At 38.1% G+C, this 24,640-nt stretch overlaps 1 protein-coding gene across 9 annotated transcripts in view; it reads left to right on the plus strand.

Moving 5' to 3' along the window:
• The window catches only part of GARRE1 (granule associated Rac and RHOG effector 1), a 62,636-nt gene that overhangs the window by 18,299 nt on the left and 19,697 nt on the right, over window positions 1-24,640 (plus strand). For 2 of the 9 annotated variants that reach the window (XM_075040040.1, XM_075040041.1), the window contains exons 2-5: window positions 11,399-11,604; window positions 12,222-13,556; window positions 16,132-16,272; window positions 21,995-22,201. In XM_075040040.1, the coding sequence (XP_074896141.1) occupies window positions 13,062-13,556; window positions 16,132-16,272; window positions 21,995-22,201 (843 nt within the window). In that variant the 5' untranslated portion in view covers window positions 11,399-11,604; window positions 12,222-13,061. Of the gene's footprint in view, window positions 1-6,056; window positions 6,077-7,100; window positions 11,605-12,221; window positions 13,557-16,131; window positions 16,273-16,335; window positions 17,012-21,994; window positions 22,202-24,640 lie in introns of those variants that run through there. The other 7 variants (XM_075040044.1, XM_075040045.1, XM_075040042.1 and 4 more) reach the window with 6 other exon arrangements.

Raw genomic sequence — 24,640 nt, forward strand, 5'->3', positions numbered from 1 at the left:
CTGTTGCCATTGTGGTGAAGGTGGGGTGATACTTGCTGGAACACAGGGGCTTGTTGAAAAAGGGCAAGAGGAGAATCCTTTTGTCTCTGGCGCTTAACTTCTGTTTAAGCCAGTTGTTAATGGCATTTGCAGAAGATTGAGCAACTCGGGGGCAGGATTTTTTTTAGTTGTCTGCTGTGTAAAGCAGGCAGAACAACTAGGTAAGTGCTAAGCTTTGGGTGTTCTTAAGGTGGAAAGGTTATAGTTGGCAAAATTTGGCTATATTTTTCCCTTTTGATTTTGTATTAGAGATTATAAACTGGAAGTATGCTACACTTGATTTTACAACCAATCATGTTTTGACCCCAACTATGCAGGATGAGTTAGTGCTATTTTAAAAATCTCATCTATATTTAATTAAGACTTATAAATTCTGGTCTTAATGAGGAGGGGAACGCTATGCCCATGACACAGAAGCAGCTTTTTTGATTAGAAAAAAATGAGGGAAGGTTATGAAGTATGCATGCTACCGTTTCTACTTTTTTAGTCTTTATGATCTCAAATTACTTGTCACCTCTGTTCCTTCATCAGCTACAGGAATTAGTTGCACATAATCTAATATATTAAAACCCATAGATTTGTTAGAAATAAAGCATTTTGACAGTTCCAGAAGTCTCCTGTTACAAAGATTAGTTCAAGAATGATTTGTAGAATTAAGGTTAAAAACTATTCAACTACTACTATTTATGTAATAGCTATTTACAGTAGTATTATATGATGTTTTTGGACTATTATGTACACACTAGTGTTTGGTTTTGTTATAGGAGGGAGACTGTTACTCACACTGGATTGCTCTGGTTTATTCATATCCTGTGACAGTGAATCAGATATTGCTGTCTATATACAGACTGAATTGCCAGCCAACTTTGGGCCCAAATATGGTAAACATAATTATGCTCATTTGCTGTAAAAATACATTCTCCTTAGTTTAGCATTTTCATGATTACAGTTTTCTGATAATTCCATAATTTACAACATGAGAGGGATATGAAAAGCCTAATCATCATGTCCCTCGCTTCAGTATAGAATATAGTTTGTTTTGCTGGGCAAAACTCCAGCTGTTCAGTGATGAATCTGCTGCTACTCAAATACAGTAAGCCCATAAAGCATTTGGAAAGTCTGTTCTCAGGACGCAGGAGTTGTGGTACGGAGGCATGAATCTCTGTATTAGCTAGACGACAAAAAAGCTCGTGGCTGCAATTGTCATGAGACAGTAAGTGTACATGCTGATGTCAGTTTTTCTGATATGTACTCCTGTTTCCTGTTTTTGGAAATGAAATTTTCATCTTTTCAGAATACTTAATACTTTTTTAAGTAGGAGACTTTTAATGAATGAGTTGGGGGAGAAGGTAGACATTAAGATAGATAAAGCTTCTACCATGTACTGAAGAGAATGAATATTAGTAAATATTGGGTTAGGTTTTAATTTTGGTCACAAAGAAATAGTATGGCAATATTTAATATTAAGTAGTGAATAGTTTACATGTGGAAATACGTGCTAATAGTAGCAACTTTATATGAGTGGGTTAGGATTAGTATATTTAATGCAACTAAGAAAACACATTTGCAGGGCTTTTCTTTCTCTTTTTTGATGAAGTCTAGTATCAAGAGAATGTTGTAGACATGTTCTGTGGCAAGTGTTGAGAATTCAGAAGCAGCACAGTAATTTGGGAAAGGAAAGCTTGCTGGTGTTGAGTTACTCCAAATGTTTTGAAAGCTTTCATCATCCTTGCTGCAAACAGGAAAAAAAAAAAATCACACAAAGGCTTTACAGGATTTTCTGTACATAGTCTGTCTTAAGTTTCTAGTACTCAAAACTTCCTTCTTCGTAGAAGAGCTTTAAATGTGTAGATGATCTCTAATTTTCATTGCCTTGAAATACTACTTTTGTCTAACACTACTAAAATAATTAAAATGTGTACTGAAGTTCCTCTGAGTTTGGGTTTTCTTTTTAAAGTTGCATAGCATCACAATCTCAGATAAAACAGTCTAGAAATTTGGTTCAAGGGTATTTATTTCAGTGGAAAAATTCAAATGTGTATATGCTAATAAGTGTGAGTACTGTGGCATTTATGAAATGTAGTATCTATGTTTGCAAGAGCAGCAAGATGGCTGGAAGCCTTGTCTAAAAGTTAACAGCTGATTTATCGATGAGGAGATGCTTCTGTTTCCAGTGCAGTTGTAAACAGTATTTCATTGTGATACACTGCTTTTGCTGATCACAAAGTTGGAGTGAATAAGAAGGTAAAAGTGGCCACGCTGATTTAGATTTCAAAATTGATCCAATTCAACCTTCTTTATCTCATGGAAGTTATAAATGGATACCTAAGGAAAGGCAAGAACAGGGTGAATTTGTGGGCTGCGCTCATTTAAAACTCTGTCTTCAATTATTTGCTGCATATAGGATTTCCTAAGCCTGTGGTCAGTCTGTTTAGTCAGTCAAATGAATCTCTCTGGAAGAAGGAGTGATAAGGAGACCAGAACTGCACGTTAAATTTGAAGTGTGGGTAGACCATGGATTTATGCAGTGGCATAATTATGTTTCCGGCTTTCCCAATTTCCCTTCCGAATTCCTTTGCTAATAATTTGTAATGTAAGATTTAATATTCTGACTCTACCGTTCAGTATCAGGCTGACCTTTTTAGCAAAAACATTTGTAACACCGAGATCATCTTCCTAAGTGATACAGATCAGGCCAGACCTCATAATTTTGTATGTGAGGCTAGGATTGTTTTTCCCATGTATGAGTTGGTAAATTTATCCATAATGAATCTAGTCCCTTATTTTAAGCCCTCAGTCCTGTGAAGTTATGCCATTCTTTGTGTGTGTGTGTGTATATATATACACACATATATAGGAGTGCATTAGTATGTCATGCCTAAATGCTGTAGTATTTGACTTGGCCTTTTACTCCCACTTGTCTTTCCAAGTGATTTTTTTGGGGCAATGAAAACTTCTGAGGAAGAACCTCACTTTTGAAAGAAGACCTATTGAAGGTAGCGTTTATAGAATGTCTTTCAATTATTTCTCTAAGTACTTTGCCAAAGGGTGGGAATTATTCCCATTTTTCTAGGTGCAGAAGCACCTAGTATGCAGTATTGGGTCCATGGACAAATCATTTTAAGCCAGTGGGAATAAAGCTCTACGTAGAGCACTCTGCTTGATTTCTGGATCTACACTGACTCAGCAGTAACTAAGCTCTTCAAGGTGATTTCATAAACCTCTAACAAATGTTAGTAGAAATTTTTAGTGTGAATTTTACAATGTGTATTGAAAACTCTTCATCCCAGTGAATGATTCTGAAAATACATATGGCATTTTCTTACACTGGAAAGCTGCAATTCGTGATTTAACAAGGTACTTTATGTGAGAGATACCACTAACTTTACTGGAACTAAGCCTATGCTTAAGTCCATATCTGAAGTGAGCCCAAAGATTAAACTGCTTCCAGGTTTAAGATGTCTACTATGAGTTTATAGGGTTGTAGGGTTTTTTTGTTGCTGTTTTTTTTTTTTTTGCTGGTCTTTGTTGTATTGTGTTCCCCCCCCCCCCCCCCCCCCCATGTGAAAGCTGGTCTTTTGCAGAAACATGGGAAATCATGATTTTTGTGGTTATCATTACAGAACTGAGAAACAGTTATATTTTGTTTTCTTAATGCTTGTTTTCTCTGTTAAGTTTTAACAAGGAAATACTATCCTAGACTCTTCATGCTTACTGTATTTAGAAGTGAAACTGTAATCAGGAGTGACAGGGCGAAGAATAATAGTCTAACATAGTGGCTTCTGCTGTAGCTTAGAAAGACTTTAAGTGCATATATGATGTGGTGGGTAGGTGTGCAAGGAAAGACTTGGGAGGGGATGGGAAGGAGGGAATTATCTCAAATGACCATAACTGGACCATGATGCACAAGGCTGACCAAGTAATATTCCTGTTCCACATATGCTTTAATTGAATGTTTCTCTAGTTCAGCCTTTTCTTCCTGTCTTCCCTTCCCTTCAGCAGGAAGGGAAATCTGTGGCTGAAAAACACTATAGGAATAAATGTTGACAATTTCTAGACAAGTCTTGAGAATAAGTTAGCTCTCCATCCCTTCCTTGAAACCATGGCCTTCAGTTCTTCACTCTGTTTTGACGAGAAGTGTATTTTTTTCTGATGGCTGGCTGCAGGCGGGTGGCTTTCAGTGTGAACAGGTGTCTCTTCCCAAGCAGTACCACAGGTAGCGGCCAGCATCAAAGAACTCTGTAGGCGATTTATTCCAGGAGGTAGAGCTGTGCCTTTTCTACAGAAAGTTTGTGCTGTTCGTGCCTGCTCTCACGGTGGTCCCATGAGCCTTTTCTTCATCTTAGCATGTTTTATAGCTCTGATGAGAAAGCAAGAGAGTGTGCTGGTGGTGGCTGATGGTAAGTGCACTCTTTTGGGAGATGAGAGATGGAGTCTTGAGTCTCTCCCGCCTGCCAGTCACACTGCATGAGAATTTCTCATGCTGTGTGCAAATGCTTTGTTAGGCTATTGTATCAAAAGAGTGGACATTATTTTCTTTTCCTTCTATTCTGCACCCACAGTTCTCTTTGAAATGGGAACTGGTCCTGCTTTCAAAATAGGTAACATAAGCACCTATTGCTGAGGGAGGATTGAAACTGTGATCCTGATCTGACACAGGCATCTATTTTTGACATGCAGGGAAGCACCCTAGTCTGAAAGGTCTGGTTTAACACATTCCTTTCACCAGCTTTTCCTTTTGCTGTCATATCTTATTGCTGAGACTTGAGTTAGTGCTATTCGGTGTGTTACATGTTTTGCTTCAAACAAAATGAAAGGAGTCTTCTGACGCACTGTAGGCTCTGCCTTGGAAAAATCAGCTCAGTATACTGACAACTCTGAATCTGATTCAGAGATACGTACCTTCCATGTGTATTTTATAGGGAGTGTAGATATACAATTCACGGCTATGGATTCTTTTCTGAAGGGTTAAGGGTTGAAAGTGAGGTGGTGTAGTGCTGAGTAGCCAAGACCCTCAGTCCTTACCTAGCTCCAGAAATTTGGTGTTCTTCAGCCTTTTCCAGTTCTCTGTTTCCGAGTGGTTTTCAAGACGGAGTCTTTGGTAGTTTATTTTTTGGGGCAGGGCATGGGGGTGTTTTTGTCTTTGCTTGTCATTTAGGGCATCTAGCATAGATGTGCCTCTAGAGGATTTTGCAGTGTAAGTGCAAAAGACACAAATAGGCACAAGTAAGTTAATAGCTTTGTTTTAAGGAGGGTCATTTTGAAGGGAAAAAAGCTCTAGCCAAAGACCTGATAAATTAGTTCAGAGACTATCTATAAATATTAGTTAAATGTTTCATCAGTGAAATTGGTCTTTGAGTTAATAAAACCAAGTTGCTGGAGTCTTCCACTTAGGTTTAACAAATCTCCATGCTTCTGTTTGTAATGGCTTTACTAGTAAATGAGATCAGTTTCTGTATTAGTAAGTTGGTCTGTTTAGGTATGTATACATTTAAACAGAATGCTCAAGTTGCTGATTCCAGTTAAACTACTCTAACTATGTAGTCCCTTTAGAGTATGTCCTGTGAGCTGTGCTCCCCAACTGGTGGGAGGGAAGACACTGATTTGGTTTTAACACCCGTCCAACTCTGGAGTAGCTAGGAGAGCAGGCCAGAGCATCTGGCAAGTCGGTATTAGGAAGGGGAGACCCTGGAAGGAGGATGTTTCCAGCAGGAGCTTCGTGGGTTCACTAAGGATTGGCTTGCCTACTTTTTTTGTTTTGTTTTGTTTTGTTTTTTTCCTCCAACTGTTCTGGGCAAGCAGCCAAAAAGGAATCCCAATAAGCAATTCATGAGCTAACAAGAACTAAAATGATATTGGTATAATAGGCTGTTTCTCTTTCTCTTCCCCTTTCTCCCCCTGTCCTGCTTTAATAGGAGATTTTTTACAACTTGGATGACGCCACCACCACCCCACCCCCCGAAACCGTACAGGAGGTGCCCGGGTCTCGTGGCTGCAGCCCACCCCATTAGAAAGGCTGTCAGCCTTGAAAAGTGAGGTTGGTTTTCCTTTCTGGCTTTGTAGCCTAAGTATGGGCATCTGACCAAAAGCAATTGGGGTTTGGTGATATGTATTGCCTGCCAATAGGCTGAGCTACCAGGATGTGCATCCTCTGCCTGCTGGCGCTCGTGGGCTGCTGGGGTTTTTGTCGTGTGCCTGCATCCTGACAGCTGTGTGGAGCGAGTCCTGAGAAACTGTAAGCCTCATTTGCCCTGATGGTGAAGATAATGATATTTGTCAACCCCTATAAAAGTATTTGCATGCTTTAAGTATTTGTGATGTGTTGGTATGAAATTACAGGTGCAAAATAACTTAGTTGATGTCAGAGATTAATGCATATTTTCTGCCAGTCAGCATTACTTGGAGATGGCTGTTCTTGTCGACTGAAAAGTTTAATTTTCAAAACATAATTTCAGCTCTTGCATTATTTGGAAAAGTTTTATGTCCAAAACAGTATTTAAAAATGAAAGCAAATTTAAAAAGCACCCACACTTACTTCTATGCTTTTTCTTTTTATGGTTGTATTGAACATATTCTATCATTGTCAAGAAACTCCTGTATATTCTCAAGTGGTCGTCCTTATGGCAATTTTAACATTAATAGGTGTGGCTTATTAATTGAGAGTGTTGGAGTTGTTCTAGTTCAAGCAAGAATTTAATTTCTCAGGTTATGAGATTTGTTACTGAATTTCTAATATTCTTTGTTTCATCTCTGGTATGTGGATTCCAGTTTTGAACAGATGTGGTTTGTACATGCTAAACATACTCTACAGCTGTAGATGTAATCTATCTTTAGTTTAGGATAGTGTAAAATGAATCAACTCCCAGTTAAAATCTGTAAAATACTGTATTGATGTCTGTCTTAACACCCCCCCCCCCCCCCCCAAGTAGTTGGGATTACTTGACTGTTTTTCTTAACCTGTTTCTTTACGAGGATCCTGTAAAGTTTATTCAGAGGGAATAGTTTAATAGTTTCCACCATCTATTTTAGTTAACTCATATTCTTACCTACAATTAGTAGCCTATCTAAAAGGAGAAGCAAGAAATAACCTCTTATAGCGCACACAGCCTGCGGCTCTTCCCTCCAGATGAAGATTTGGTATTGTTCATTTGTGCCTTGAGCGTACTGGTACAGTCTACTTTACAAGGCCCCTACCTGGGACTAACTTTCCATTTCTCCTGTTTAACTACTGTGTCTTTACTTTCATGTAGACTACTGGTTTGAAACCTTCTTAGAGTTGGGCATCTCAGTGCTGCCTTTTCCAGAATCCCCTGCTGTCTCTTCTGTCCTTGCTGTTGTCTCCTTGCCTTCGCCCTTGCCAGCGTGGTGCTCAAGGTGAGCAAAGCAGCAGAGCCTGTCTTGTGTTACGCTGCACGCTCAGCTTTGGGTCTGAGCTGGGTAGCCCTTCCTAGCTGGTGGTCCTTGCTTTGGGCCACTGCGGTTTTGTGGCCAGGACACTTGTAGTTGCGTTGTGAGGTGCTGATACACGAATTGATGTTGCTTGGACCTCGGCTGTTACCTTTTTTAGTTCTGAGCCAGCTAGTGGTGGGGACAGTGGAGGACTGGTCTTCAGGGAATAGCGGATGGGCTTGTCCTACTGTTCTGCTCCCAGTTTGCTATTCCAACGTTGAAGGCCATTTGGGATATTTTTATTTTCTTAAGGTATCCACGTTTGGACTTTGCGCAGCCTAGCCGGGCAGGTGATGGATCTGATGTACACAGTAGTGACGGCAGAACTTGAAGGTGGAATGCTGCCTTCCATAGAGGAGTAACTTTTGTATTCGCGTAAGATTTGTGTAATTAATGTGAGAGGGAATTGGTGTGTTCTCAACTGGAGGCCCTTGGCTCTAGCAGCTTGCTGACCTTTTGGCCTTGCAGTAGGCTTTGTTTGTTCAGGCTTTTCCCTGTTAAGCAATCTGGCTGTTCTGGGTTGTTTCTTTTGGAGTTACTTTTTTGGGCGACATTAGTTGAATTTAGTTGCTTTCATGTTTGATTGCTTTATATGAATGGTGTTTGCCACGTTAAGTTCATCCTGAGATTTGGAATCTGTATCTCATAAAATTAAAACCAATGTATGATATCTGGAAGTTACTTTCAAAAAATTTAGCGCAGGTATTTTTGATCATCTTACTCATGTTATTGCATGTTCACTGAAAGGACAACAGAATTCATAAAGAACATCTTGGCAAGCAGTTTTTAAAATTGAGATCAGAACCCTTTTTAAAGAATGATGAATGATTTTTTTGATCAAAAAATTTCTAACTAGTATGGCCTGCAAAAAACATTCATGTAAGATGGTAAATGAAGTTGGCTGAAAGGAAGTTGACTGTGGGTAATTGTGTAACTAAACTAACTAGTGATAGACTTGTACATTTTACTCGCTACTTCCTCTGCTCGATTTCCTGTGTTGATTAAGGGAAAAGGTTGCCTCCTCTTCTAGCAAGGTAATCCCAAACAGGATGTATGGAGGATTAGACCCCTTGTTGCTGGTCCAAAACAGAAACTGGGAGGTGCCAAATTCCATTTTTCTGAAAGTCTTCCGGGTTAATTTGTGTGTCTTGCAATCAGTGAAGTTGGAGAAAATACTTCTGATTTTCTGGGAAGTATCTAAGCAAAAAATTTTGGATGTTACATTTAAAAAAAGAGTAGTGAACTCGATTTGCATATGCACTCATTTTCATGCAATTTCTGTTTCCTCTATGCAAATGTGGCCATTTTTAGAGCAACTCATGCAGATGTCTGCTTGATTCTCTATGGAAGTTCAAACTAGTAGCAGTTCCTTAACCATAGCATTAACTTCTTAAAGTGAGAACATAAACAATGTGGTGAGCTTTTTTGGTAGCATTTTACAGCTTTCAACAGCATAGTGTTCAGTATGGAGCTTGCTTTTATACTGTAAATTAGTTCTATTGATAATGTTTAATAGTATATGAACAACACTATTTTGGTCTTGCTTACATAAAGGGAGGAACAAATTTTCTTTATTTGTGGCATGCTAACTTTTTTGATAAGTTTCTACACTTGATTTCTGTGAATACTTCTGTTTTCTGCAAAATGAAATACAAACCTAAGGCTTACATTTTGGACTGATAACATGCTGTTCTTGTATCACTAGAATGAAACACTTGGATTTTTTTTTTCTTTTTCCTAATATGGCAAGAGTTAGATTGGCATGAAGTTCATACAGTTACAATATGGAGCCCCCACTTTTAGTCCATGCACCTAGAGCAGCGGAGGAACCGTAGCATTGGGGAAGGGAGGGGAGAGCATGGGAACATTCTCTGCTTCACTTTTTCAGGAAAAGACGCAAAAGGAAGACTGTTTATTGTGTACATAGCATCTTGGAGATATTGTTATAGAAAGTGCAAGACGTGTAGCATTACCCACATGCCTAGTGTTGAAAATTGTAGTTTTCCTCTCTCTAAATAAATCTCTCTATAGATGCTGAAGATACAAGCTGTCCTCTTTAAGCTTTTGTGTTGATTTTATTACAAGGGAATATTGAAGCTGAATTTAGTAAGTACCTGCAGGTTTCACTATGAAGTTGTCTAGAAGTAAAACACAATGATTTATCATGTTTGTTTATAGCTGTAGAAAATATGAAAATACCTTTTTTTTTCTATTCATTACATTTATGTTATTTAGGATGTAGCAGCTTTATGTATTGGCTAAATATCAGACCATTTCAAATGATCAGTGTCTTAGTTTGATCCTGAAAGGCTCAGTGTGTAGTCAGAACCACCAAATTGTAATGCATTTCTAATATGCTTGTCTAATTCAGTGCTGTATAGCTTGAAACCCCCTTCTTTTTAGCTTTTTCTACTTTTGGCACTAATTAACATTTAGATATTTCATGATCATTTCTTAAGTTCCTCTGCAATGTGAAATTCATGTCTACTTAGGGAAAATAATCACCAATTTACTTATACAATGCATATAAATTAACCAACTCTTTTGTTCCATCTACATTTTTATGCAATCAAAAAAACCAATTTAATCATGCTTTCTACTGTAAGGCACCATAGCTTGTAAAGCAAGGAGAAAAATATTTTCAGCTATGCATATGATATCAAGACCTTCTAGAAAATTCAGTTTTTAATGGGTTTATTGCATTTTGACTCATTCAGTGTGAATATTGAGAGAAGTATAAAGTAGTTAGCAAAGAAAGTAATCAGAGTGCTTTAATAAGGGATGCTGACATGCATATGGGAATTTTTGCTGTGTTTTATCTGTTTATCATGTTTTAAAAAGTGGGAATACAAGAGAATATTTGCTCTAGATCTCAGAAGCAGAACCATCTGCAGCAACAACTTCCTGAAAAACTTGTGTGTCTGTTGTTTTAGTGGGTGTGAGACTATCTGGCTCTATATGGTGTTTTGTCCTGCTATGTCTTGCCTGCTTCTTTATCTGGGATTTTTGTACCATGCATGTGTGTCAAAACACATTATGTGGATGAATTGGTACCTTGTTTCTTCAAGGAACAGGTGGAAATAAGAAATTTTGACTGAAGATAAAATCTTTATTCCCCAGCCATTTTGACAATATTAATACATGTTTCATATCTCAAATATAATAGCAAAAGGAACATTTTGTTGTTGAATTAAAGGGCTCCTTCCTGTTATATCTGCATTATTCTTTTAAGTGCTCAGGGAAGAAACGCTGTAATGAATTACTGTTTGATATTAGCCTTGTACGTCACAATTGCTGCAGTAAGGAAAAGAATGTCCTTATTTGATCAAATCAAGTTATGTGTATGTGTAGGGGAGGGAGAGAGTGGCCTAATGTGTAACTAATAGCTAGGACTAGATAAACTGACAGAACAAATTGTATTTCTCTGCATTATACTTTACTTCTGATAATGTCCCGACATTGTTAATCAGTGTCTTTTGTGGTCTCAAGAAATAGAACGTTACTCTCTCAAAGCAAGGAACACTGTAGAAAGTTACCTGTTCAGGACACTAGTATGGGATTTCCCACCCTAACCTGGCTGGTGGGATAAGAGGTAATTAGGTCAAGGCAGTTCTGACTCCGGCACAGAAGAAAGGAAGATGATTGAGGTGGGATTAATTAACAAGCTATAAATTCATAGTGCATAAAAATAATTTAAAATCTCATCACACACGTGTATATATGTATATGTGTGTGTTTATATAAAATGTGTATATAAAGATATGTAAATGAGCTTCTAGGATAACTGTGACCATTGTATGGATATATGACTCCAACCTGTAAACATCATTGTGATATGCCATGCCCTGTCCAGTTCAGAGCTGTGTGTGGCTAAGGGTAAGGGCTTAAACATCTTTATGCCCTTTTCCAGGAGCTCCAGTTCCTCCAGCCTGGCCTTGAAGGTCTCCTGCTGCAAACTGACCCTTTCTCACTACGCAGGCTCTCTTCACCTTCACTTTGTTCACCTTCCTACAAATGCCTTCAAGAAAGCACTCTTGGCTCTCCAGCTGCACTACAGTTTGCTAGCAGGAGCAGGGCAGTACTAGAAGCTGTTTTTCCTCCCCACTTTCGTATCTGGTGAGAGTGTTATTTAGGCCAGTCTGTTAGGCAATTTTGCCTCATGTAATACCTTACATATGATAGATGCTGTCCATCATCCTAAAATGGGATGTGTATTTTGTATTTTTCAGCTAATCTCAGTTAGGATGTAGACAGATTGTCTGCTGTTGCACTGAAAAAAAATTAAGGACCTGTATCTGTTGATTTAGTAAATTATTAAAATGAATGGGAGTCTCAGATTTCTGCAATAAATTATGGTGCATGAAAAAAAGGTTTCATTGACTTAATTTTTAAATTATTTAAAAAGGGTGAGGTTAGAAAATGTGATTAACTCCCCCTGAGCTCTGCATTAATAGCCTTCCACTGCGTAAGGGTTGCACAGGGGATTAACTATAGTCTTAAGTTTGACAGTCTAGGATGGGAGAATTAATAAAATATTCAGCAGTGTTGAGTTTAGGAAAAGGATGACACCAACTTGTAACTGCCTTTTAAGCTGTTAGTGCAACTCTCCCTTCCTTTTGGTCTTGCATAGTGTTGACAATGTGCGCTTAGAGAAGTATACCAGGATGCTGCAGGAGTTATTAAACCTTCTCATTGTTCCATAAAATTTTAAACTTTTTTTTTTCCCTTCACAGGAAATGACCTAGAGGCCTTACAAATACATTTGTGCATTTTTGTTCCGAGTCTACAATTGAGGGCAAATGCAATCTGGAAGCACCACTGCTTAATGTTACAACGGAAACAACTACCTCAACAAACAAGGAAAGGGGAAGAAGGCTTGCAATAATAAACACTCTAATTTTTAATAGCTTATACTTGCAAAGTCTTCTGTAAACAGAGTCCAGATTTTTTTTTTCCCTCCAGTATTAAGAAGAGACGCTACAAATAAACTAATTTGGCAGACTGGATCTGTCAAGACATTTAAGATATTTGGTCTGCTGACGTAAGGATTCGCTTTTTCAAGGAAGCAGCCTCTGCACTGCTTTTATAATCGCTGTTGATCAGTGGTTTGCTCCACTTTTCCTGATATTACTAATGGGAAAATTGTATTAAGGTATTGCTTCTAAAACTATTATTTGCATTGACAAAAATAACTTTTGTGGACTTAACAGCAAGTGACAATAAAATGCTCATGAAGGAATCGTAGGTGATAACTTCTCTGCTCCAGCATTGCTTTTCTGTGTGCAGAGTGGAATACCAAACGAGACAGAGCATTATTAAGATACTTGGGCTTGTTTTTTGAGTACAGCTTATAACTGCAGCAGGGCTGCACTGAACACTTAAAATACGAAGTCAGCAAATCTGCTGCCTTTCTCACTGCTGATACAGATTATACAGACGCTTGCCTTTTTGAAATGCCTTTTGTGAAACCTATGTACACAGTCCTCCACTGTTACTGTACATAACTCTATATTTGAGGAAGGAATTTGACAAGTGATTGTTAATTCAAGAAATCTTTGGACAAGCACTCACTTATGTATTGCTGTAGTGCACAAGAAAGCAAAATGGACTATAAGCGGCGCTTTTTGCTTGGCGGGTCCAAGCAAAAAGTGCAGCAACACCAGCAGTATCAAATGCCTGAGCTAGGCAGGACCCTGAGCGCACCGCTGGCATCTACAACCCCAGCATCCCCTTTGGTCTCCTCAGCTGCTGCGGGCAGCTGCAACCACCCTGTGTCCCATACTACTCCGATCGCAGACATCCAGCAGGGAATCTCCAAGTATCTGGATGCACTCAACGTGTTTTGCCGTACAAGCACTTTCCTTACAGACCTTTTCAGCAGTGTATTTAGGAACTCACACTATTCTAAGGCAGCTATGCAACTGAAAGACGTGCAGGAACATGTCATGGAAGCAGCGAGTCGACTCACAGCAGCAATAAAACCAGAAATAGCAAAAATGCTGATGGAACTGAGTGCAGGAGCTGCAAACTTTAAAGATCAAAAAGAGTTCAGCCTACAAGACATTGAGGTAAGTTACCTTGGGGGATACTGTTTTGCATGTGGATTTGTATCATTCCTTCTTAATTGGACTTCTCTTCAAAATGACTTCTACATCGCAAGTTCTCTCTGCCTTGCTTTCTGTTTGTGGGGGACGCTGGTAAAAAGATAAACTCTTCTATTCTGTTGTTTTTCTTCTTGAAAGTATTAAGTCATTTGCAGTGCCTGACTTCCAACTGTGTTGAATTAGGTATTTAGTGGGTATTTATGTGCAAGAACTTCATGATAAGAAGATATCAGGAAATAAGAAAGATGAGTTATAATTAAATTGTACTACCTGTATAATTCTAAATGGTAATCTTCTATATGATTTAAACTTATAACCAGCAATCGAACAACCCTTTTCTTAGGGGAAACCATGCTTTGTTTAATAATAATGATGATGATGATGAAGAAAACCAAAAAAGCCCCAACACCCTGTCCCTCCAAACCAACTAAATTAAAGTTTTGAATGGTTTTTCCTTAGTATTATCCATCCTGAGGGGAAACCTGAACACTTGTGAGTGGCATATTGTCATCAGTGTTTGTGTAAAACTGCATGAGTTGACTGATGATCAAAATTTGTGTAAAATAATGTTTTATCAATCTTCAGAACATTTTTGTCATTGTGAGCTGTTGCGCTTGAAGGAAAATACCATGCTAGCCCGAGAGATTTGTGCTGTAAAACTTTGTCATGACTTTGCTGTAATTTCCATATGCTGGCAGCAAGTGTCCAACAGGTGCCCAATTCTGCCCAACAGTCAGAATTCAGAGGTTCTGAAGTTGAGAGGATCCCCTGCTCTCATCATGCCTGGCTGGATATTTCTAGGTATTTCTCCTGTAGTGAATATCTTAATTATGTACCAGGCAGTGTTAAGTGATAGTCACATACAAATCCCTGGTGTTTTAAGTAGTTCTTCGTGTTTTGACATATTTCTTTACAGCAGTCTTTGCAAAGTTTTTCCTACAGAATTCCATCCCGAGTGGAAAACTTATTTTTGAGTTCTCTTATTTTTGATTTAGATTTTGGGTAACTTTGTAAGGATTAATGTTATACACACATGCTTATCAAGCATTATGTGCTTTCTGTAAATGCACAACTTATGGATGAAGTAAAGTAGAATGCTATTTGTAGTACATAATTGTAGTGAGAAATATGACTGACAGTTTTCAGTGTTGTATACTTAGTATAGAATGAAGTAAGATTAGCTATGTATTATAAATGTCTTCTGTAGACTGGTATTTTTGGAAGCAGTCTAATAACATCACTATGTTTAGCTAAGGCTGTAGGAAGAAATATCTTTTTTTTAAATTTTATTTTTAATTTAGGTATCAATGTGAGTTTATGTAATTAAAGACCTTGATAATACCTGTGCTGAAAGGCTTCTTTTAATTAAAAAAAGCAAAAACATATGAAGGACTGCCTGTCTTCCAGGTTTTTTTTCGTGGACTTTGAAACTGTCTTGCCAAATGTTGGCAACTGTCTGTATACTGCTTTTATAACCTAGTCAAGCAATTCTAGGTGCTAATTCATACCCTGTGCCACACGCTGTGTGGGGAGAGTGCTTCTTCAGCACTGAGTGGAGTTCATGAGCAAAAGCAAAGCATTGTTTGCATAAGTTGGCTGCACATCCTGCCAGCTTAAAGCAAAGGTAGAGAAACTTGCTTTGGTCCCTGCTTTACCTGTATAGAGCTAACCCTTGTTTCTGAGCTCCACATGCATCTGCAGTTCTCTCTTCACGAGGCAGCTTTATGGTAGGAACAAATGTGAAGAGAACGCAGGCAAAACAGCTGGATTGCTTGGTTTTCTATTTAGGTATATCTTGCGGAAATTGACCCCTCGTCATCATACTTTTATTATACCTTTTCTTAAATAAAACTGCCTCTTGCACATAGCTTTAAAAAATGTCAGTATGCAAGATTTATGGGAACTTTTGTGTAATAAGTATTGCATTCTGCTTTTGCTTAAGAACCAGAAAAATTTAAGGATTTGACACTGACTCACAGGTTGATTTTTAAGTCAGCCAGGAAACATGGTTTAGGTGACTTAAGTATATGGGCAAGCTAGTTGGATGGTTGTGCCCACGAAGCAGTTATCTGTTGCTCACTGTCAAAATGTACCTTGGCAGAGGTCAGTATAGAGAATACATTTAAGTTTGTAGGTGACTTGAAAGTATGTGATACAAGTGTGCTGGAAGATGTGCTGAATTAAAAATAATCTTGAATTGAACAAACGATTTTTCCAGTTGGGATGGAATTCAGAGGGGAAAACTGAATGTTACAATATTTAAATAGAAATTTTCAGCCTCACAAGTGGAGCCCACCGGGCAGCAGTTTTGAAGAACAGTTCTAGGGCTTACAGTAGTCGTATGTTGAGTAGGAGTCAGTGTTGTGCAGGTCTGAATAATAAATCAATGTTGTTGTTATTGTGCAAAGAGGCTGTTGCCTTGTATTTAACACGACTATAACCTACAAGAACCATGAAATAAGCATTCAACATTCTTCACTTTGGTTATTATGGCCTTAAACACAATAGTACACCCATGCATCACTGCTGTTGCACTTAGAGAAATAGTGAGCAACTGGAGAGACACCAGAGGAAAGTAGCAAGAGTAATCAGACACCCAGGAAATAGGACTTCCGAGGACAAATTGAAAAGACTGGCTCTACAGAAGAGAAGACAAAGAAGGAAAATGAAAATTGTTCAGGTATGTAAGAAGCTGCCAGACAACGTGGCAGTGTTCTGTTGTTCATGTCCACGTAAGGTGGAGCAAGAAGTAATGAACTTAAATTTCAGGAGGAAGGATTCATATTAGACGTTGTGGAAATACTTTGTAATGTTAGTGAAGCACTGACGTGGATTGCTCCAAAGGGTAGGGAGCCTCCATCATGAGGAACTTATAGAACAGGTTAAACCTGCGTCTAGCAAAACTGACCCAGGTGAAACTACTCCTTGCTTGGGACAGTAGGATGACCTTTTGAGAGCCTCTCCGACTCTGCTTTTCTGTGATTTGAAGACTGAGCTATTTATGCTGAAATGTAAGTTAAAAAAAAAAAAAAAGTGTGATTTGGGGTTTTTTTTTTTCTGCGATCTATAGAAAAGTTAACATTTTGTAAAACTACCAGCAGGATTAAAAAACTCACAATAGAAGCAGAAAAATATAAAGGGCTTGCCTGACTTCATCAGAGTTCACTGACCAGGGGAAATGAGGGGAAAAGAGTGCAAGAGGCAGTGTAATTGTTTCCTTGAAAAATACAAGGGGGGAAATACAGTAATATTTGAATTTTTCAGCTTCTCTAGTAGGTGACTGAAAGAACTTATAACTTTGAGAGAGAATTGAGAGATGGTCAAATGCCTGAGTGGCAGCTCAGCAACATCCTATGAAGAGGTACTACAGAGCCTCTTATTTGAGGGATGAAGTCTGGTATTAACAGAAGCAGTGGGAGGTGAGTTGTAATTCATGTTGGGGTGGGAGGAGAGAACCCCAAATTCATAAGAAGGACATGAATGAGGCTTTTTCTATGCATGAGCCCAGCTAAGGAAAATGTACTTTTCCTAAGTCATTCTCAACAAAGGCTGTATGTTTTGAGGAAGAATAAGAAGTATAAGCAAAGCAGGTTTGGCTGTAGAAAATTAGCAGAAAGCTATAGTTCTTCTGAGGTACCACACGTTTTTATCTAGTGCAGCAGGCTCGAGCCCCCAGGGAAGGCAATATCAAGAAAACTTCAAGTTCTGATGAACATATGCTGATTTGGATTTGGACTAAAAAAAGGTTGTGCAACCTGGACTGTAGCAGCAGTGGGTGAGGGTTTTAATTTATTTATTGTATTTTAGCAGAACAGAGCTTGCTAGTTCAGAGCTGTCTGCCAGGATGTGTAAGAAGGTGACTTCTCTTGATCAAAGTCTTGGTGACAGATGGAGTTTCCTAAGGTTTCTTACTTTCAGAAGTGCAAATGCTGATTTTTATTTTCTGCCTTTCCGTTTCCCCTTTCAAAAAAACTGAATTCTCAGGTGTTTTGTGCCTGTATGGGTGAGGAACAGCTTGGAAATCAGGGGGAACGAGAGTGTGTTTTATGTTAAGTTTTCCAGATCTGTTAAAGTTTTGTAAGCTGGAAGAATGCAGTAAAACTGCACTTCTGTTAATAGAAGCATTAAAGGAAGTCCGGGGGGGGACATGGGGAATTAAAACTAGAAGAAATTTGTAAATTTCCTCATCTTTTGTGAAGCTTTGCAGCAGCCTCAGTACTGCAAAATACAAAGAATGAATCTTGTTTTAGTTACATGGAGCTTGTGTATTGTCTTAAAGACAGAGATGTACATGTTGCCTTCCTAAACAAAAGGGAGGCATGAATGGGCACAGGATACTTAGTTGGATGCTCTGTTTTGTATTAAATGGAGATAATTTTTGGCTTGTGTGTGTATAAAATAACTGAAGATTTTTGAACAAGAAGCTTGTGGGACAAAAATGTCTGAGTAAATAGAAAATGTAGGCTTTCCTTAGCAAATATTATAAACCCCAATTTAAATATTTTTTAAAATTATTATCTTTCCTATGATTTGCAGGGTTTGGCTTCAGACTTTTCTGAGTTGAGGAACTGTTAGTAGCAAAAAGCTGCTTCAAATCAGTAGAAAATGCTATGCCTTGCTGGAATGCCATTGTACTCTTGTCTTGGTCTATAATCTCATGGTCTGCTCTCAGATCTGCTAGCATTGTCTTTAGAAATATTTTGTATTACGTGTTAGTTGCTGCTTTTTATTTTTAAAATGCTTAACACTTAAATGCTTCTTTGCTAAATTATAGTTAGCATTTTAGTAGCTGTCAATATCAGATTATCACTACTGGGCTTTTAGGTTGACTGTTAGCAGAAATGAGTCTGTTAGGTTGCCCGTGTCTCTTAATACTGTAGATGTAAAGGTGCAACTTCTGCTGGAATCTAGTTTATCTTGTAGGTAACTCTTTTTCAATGAGCAGGATCATGTCTTCCCTTGGAGGTGTTTTGGTCATGAGATCACTCTTCCAAACTGCAGGGCATTGCTATGTAGTAAAAATGAATAATATTCTGCCCACTTTCGGTAATATGTGGGAAAGGGTGTTATCTCATAATCTGGTACGCCACTTTGAGTCATACCTCATTGTTAACTTCATTATATTGCTATTTTAATCTGGTATCTTCAGTGGGTAGACAGGTTATACACAGGGCTTATTGTTACCAAAGCTATTAAGAACTCTGTTAAGGGAAATGGGGTAGTAGGAAACCACTGAATAAGCGTGTTGCGGTGTTTTGGTTTTTTTGAGTGTTTTGTTTGCTTAGGTAAATAGCCAAAAAGAAAAAAAAAAAGGGGGGGGGGGAGGGAAAGAAATTCTACTACATAAAATGGTACTTGGAACTGCAGGTCAGTATTTGTATCATGTTTGGAAGACTGACACTGGTTATCTGCTGACTTTATTAGTGGTAGTGTTCTGTTTTAAAGAATCTGTTGTATAAGATTTGCTTGCCAGGGAATTTGCATGGCATCACTGTTTAGCAATGAAATCTGGCAATTTCATGTGTGCACTTTGTCCAGCAAAATATTCCAAAGTTGATTGTGTGCCCCCATTAGGAGGATAATACGGGACAGAGTAACCTAGCACTGTACCTGCACCCGATGCTCCTGTTTGTATGTAACCAGTCTGATTAAACTCATCACCTGTTTGAGACAAGGAAGTCTAAAGTGAGACCTCCCCCAAAAGTCCCATTGCTTCCACATGCCTAAAGAGGAAGAGAGATTCCTTTAGGTAAGGTTATTCAGCTGCTGAGCTGGATAGTTGTCCTACTGGGTAACAGGTTAGGAAAGTCAAGGTGCTAGAGCTGTATTTCTTGGGATGAAAAGTTTGCAAGCTGAAGACCTCATTGTATATGCAATATAAATGATTCTAAAAAATGGTTTAAGAAAACACCACCACTACCAAGAAAAACTTACTAGTTGACACCAGTGATGATTCAAGTTCATCTTTGATTACTTCATAGTCTCTAGGCTTTAGTTTGTTCTTATTACGGTCTAAAGCAGGGGAGTCAAACACTTCTGCATGGGAAAGCAGGGAAAAATAAACTCAAAAAAGAGATGGTGGTGTCTCCAACTGTGAAAAAAACGCATCCATATGCTAATATTGTTCTGCAGATTTCACAACAGAGATTTAGTATATATTGCTTTACACAGTTTAACTGCTGGCCAACACTGGCTGTATTTGTTAAACTGGTGGTGGCTATACTGCTTTCCCACAGTTAAGACAGAGTTTCAGCTCTTCAGAAGAAAATCCTCAAGAAGTCAACTTTAAAGCAAAGTGAGCTTGGCATCTGCATTGAGTGTTTAACAGTGCAAAAATCCTCCACCTCTTGGATTTTATTTAAGCAGTTAAAACCATCCTTACCCATTTCTGAGGAAGACTGAAATAGATTACTTTTTTAAACAAAACAGAAGTTCAGTAAAGCAGATGTTACTATTTATCTTTACTGTTTAACATTGTAAATTATACTAGGAATGTTGTGTGCTGCCACTTAAAAACTAAATCATTTGTTTATTTTGAGCATTATTCCCAGGCAGGGGAAACTTCAACCTCTGTACCTTAAATATTCTTTGAAACTTAATCGGCTTGAAATTCCTAATGAGTCCTAGTTTCTTCTTCCCCTGAGAACTGCATTCTTCATACACAGAAGTATTCAGATCACCAGTTGCCTTTTCTTGCAATTTTCTTATAAATTTTTCTAATCTTGTAGCCAGGAAAGTTGGAGTTTTATTCATTTTATCATTTGCTGGCTGCTTTTTTTTAATAAGGCAAACTCCACTTTCAGAGGTCAGTCAAAGTACCAAAAATGTTTAATTTTATGTCTTGTACAAAGAAGGGAAGTGATTGAACCAGAATGGAATGTCAAAAGGAGTCCGGATGCAATGGAAAAAAGCATTGCCACCACTGGTTCTTCTGAAGTAGATAGTTAATGCATATAACTGTTCGCGTGACTCCACAGTCTTGCCAGTAAGATCATTGTGTCTGAATATTTTTATTCCAGAAGAATGTAGCTGAAAATGAGCCAGATGATTTATTTGCTGCAAGGCATAATGGCTTTGTGCATTATCTGTGTATTTTATGAATTATTCCTAAAATGGAATTAAAGTTGAGTCTTTTTTAATAAATCAAAGTCAAATATACATTTTAAATCACTTTGTGTGACAATCTCCATAGAAGAAACAAAACACTTTGAATAGCTCTTAAATACTTTCTACAGTATTTTGGAAAATACTTGCTTCTCTGCCGTGTTCTGGTTATGCTTTGTTGTAAGCTTTTGTCCACTTAGGAGAGCGTGGCCCTGAAGGTAGACAGAGCACTCCTGTTCATGCTGCTTTGCTCTCCAGGTTGTCCTTCTGGATGGTTGCACTCCTGTCTGTTCTTCCACATGTGGTGGCTGCGCAGAAGTACTCAGTTTGTGTGACCTGTTTTCTTTTGCTTGTAGTAACTGAGGCATGTGTCTGTCTTTCGTTATAATTCTCATTAGCATGCATATGAGAAGCGGAGATAAATGGGGGATGGAAATGTGCAGGTGACGGAGGTCCAGGACGTGGAGCTGGGCTCCGGCTGGTGGAGGTGGGCACTCCTTCCCTGGCACAACGCTGGTGCTGCCCTCAGCCCAGTGAGTACTGGGAGAGACTGGCAGCCCTTTGCTTCCCTGCCTTTCCTCGGATTTTCTGAGTATTACATGACCCATTTCAGTGAAATGTTCTGAAGAGAAGATTTGTGCCAGCGTTAGCAGTTCATGTCAGACAATGCAAGTGACAGGGCTGCAACTTTATGCGTGCATTCTGCAGTCACTATTATATTCTAAAAATGGCACTGCGTTGCCGCTGTATTATGTGGCAAAATGTTCTGATGCTTATTACAGGTTATTGCTCTGCTTGGAAGATAAACTGCTGGATTAAGATTTTCTGATTTTTTTTTTTTTAATGATAACACTTTAAAATTATTCAGTTTTGTTTGTTTTGGGGTTTTTATCATATATTCAGCTAGGTCTATGTGCAAGTGGGTTTTGCTGTTGACTTTGTCCTTGTGATAATATGCTAGTCCCATTTTTGTATTGTGTCATGTGCTTGATATTGCTAAGTAACTTGACAAGCTTTTCATTCTTCAGATTAACCATAACTTGAGTGCAGAAGTAAAAATTACATGGAATCAGTCTGATCTCCCCTTAATTCATAGAAACCAATGCTCACTCACTGTTTACCTTATTGTAAGTAAAAGGTTAAATATTATGTGTTACTTATGATCTGAAGCATTCTTTTAATAAAAAAAGAACCGAGTTTAACTTGGTTCCTTACCCAATCACTGAACAAAAAGGAAGAAGGGAAACTTCTGTGACAGCTTCGATTTGCTTGAAACTGGCTTGTTTCTTCTCCCGCAGGTACTTGGGCGATGTTTCTTGACGGTGATGCAGGTCCACTTTCAGTTCCTGTCACAAGCTTTGCAGAAGGTCCAGCCAGTGGCACACTCTTGCTTTGCTGAAGCTGTAGCTCAGGAGAGAAAGAACGTTAGTGGGTCTGGAGCCTCAAACTTAAGCCCCACAAATGAGCTAGAAGATGCAGTAAGATCATGGAGAGGAGCAGCAGAGGTATGGAGGTCTTGCTGTAGTGACATTATATTTAGTGAAATGACAGCAATGTTTAGTGAAACCTCAATTGAGGCTGGATGCCCTAATAAAGGAAGAAAATCTCTGATTTTAAAGACATGCTACATTTGAAGGTGGGAACATGATGCAGTTAGTTTCAGATGCTTGTTTTACCTATATGGTGATTATACTATCTTTGCCCTGTGTAAAGTTTTCTTTGTGATACGATTGTACCTAAGGAGTGCACAAACAGTGGAAACAGCTTTTTGTTACTAGTAATGAATTAACAATGTTCAAATGTGGTTTGGCAGACAGAGCGAATTTAAAAAAACAAGACCGAAAACAACCAAAAATCAAAGCCAACATACAAGTCGTTGTTCAAAATCATAGTAAAATCTTGATGGAAAAATAATTTAGATAATTCTAAATTTTGAGTATGCATTCTGTTTTATACTTTAAAATTTTTATGGTAACTTTTAACACTTTTGCCTTCGTGATATTAAGTTTGATGTTCCTTGATCCATTAATTGTTGGAATGTTAATTGTATTACTTTAAATGTACCATTCCCTGGACTTGTGTTTTCACAAACACTTGCCATCTGTGGAATCCTTACTTTTCCTGCCGAAAAAGAAGTACTTTACAAAGCAAAATAGTTTCATGAGCTTTTTTGCTTTCCGTTGCACTGTTTAAGTCTGCAGACTGATAGATCAAAATGGATTCAGACATTAAGCGCATGGTTTCCTTAAATTCAAGTAACTTGGAGCATGTGCTTTTGAAGTCTAATTCGGCGTCCCACACAGGCATATTAATCATCTTTGCTGGAAATCTTGTCAAGGTTTCCATTTATTAACTAACATTTGGAAGGTATATGCAAGCAAATTACCTTTAGAGCTATGAATGCAGTGGGATTATCTGTTATTTTTACCGCAGCATAGATTTACTTCACTGAATAAAATAGGGATTTGGGAGAGCTTTAGGTGTATTACAGATAATCATAACAGGTCTAATCCTGGTATAGCTTTACTCCTTTTGCATAAAACCAGTTAATTTTATGTTTAATATACTTAGTTCCTTAAAACCGTGTTACAATTTCTAGAAATGCCCTACAGTTGCTATCAAGTTTGTTTAAAATGTAGTTAAAATTAAACTTGGGTTTGCAGAATCTGGGACCTTAACTTTCTTTTCTGCCTCCTTAACAGCCCACTTGAGCTATTTCTGTTAATAAGACCTTTATTTCGAAATAGAGTTTAGTACAAGTATTACACTAATCAAATCTTTTATTAAACATAAGTGGGGAGAAGAGAAAAATACAGATTGTCCCTAGTTCCAGAATAACAATAGAAGGAACTTCTCAATTTTTACGATTGACTAAAATAGCTAATCTGAAGTACTTGTGTGGGGTTTTAGGGCAGTGTAAGAAAAATCTGTGCTCTGTAAATAAATAAAATCTCTTTCTCTTATAATTGTAGGTAGACTAATATACATGTCATTTTGATAGAAGGGAGATTTGAAATACTGAAATCTTTCCAAATTTTTACTTTGTGGAGTGGAAGGCAATCTGTTATTTCCATATAAAATCAGCTTCTTTGGCAGGAGAATACACTGCTGTTTCAGAATAAAGTTTAAGATGATACTCTATCAGTAGCTCAAAACTATGTTTCCTTTTTAAGATTCTCACTTGGAAAATGCTGTAATTTTGTATGTGTCAATGAGGTGAGCACTACGTATGTCCATTGGCTGTAGTACCAAAAATCCCCAGTTTGGACGTCCTGCTTTAGAGTAAGACTCATCCTAGACTGAAGAATAAGCCATATCTGAGGCCTTAAATGCAGTTGAGAGTAGGTTTCTATTTGTTTCACCCTGCTCAGTAGTGTAATATTTTACAGTTAAAGTTAGATATTTGGCTTTTCATATTTCTTATTTTTCAGAATCGTACTATGTAAAGCTATTCTCTTGCCATGCTGAGCTGATCTTGCAGTCTGGTGTGGCTCTTCTCAAATTGCACTACAGTAATCATCCTTAGTTTTATAAAATATATCTTCTTATGTACACAGGAGTGTTTGTATACATGATTAAATGTGTATACTGGTTCTGTGGCAAGTAATACCCTTTATGTTGAAGTTTTAAGTTCCTCCTCTGGTAACCAGAGTCATCATGTGGCCTGTGTAACAGGATCCTTAGTCCTGGGAGGGAGCTGAAATAGTAACAGCAAACAATGTTGAATTAAGTTGCTAGCCAACACCTATATGCCATACAAATTATGTGAGATTTGTACTTTCAAAGCAGCGGTAGAGGTTTAATAAGTTATAATAAATCATCTCCTCCTGATCCTTTCCACCAGGTGCTGCTTCTCATCTCTTTTATAATGTTTTAAAATCTGTGGGTTTTTTTTCTTTCTCTTTTTTAAAATTTAATTAAGCTTGACCTGGTTTAATGCTGAA

The sequence above is a fragment of the Buteo buteo genome, chromosome 11 (genome assembly GCF_964188355.1).
Source record: "Buteo buteo chromosome 11, bButBut1.hap1.1, whole genome shotgun sequence".
Lineage (NCBI taxonomy): Eukaryota > Metazoa > Chordata > Aves > Accipitriformes > Accipitridae > Buteo > Buteo buteo.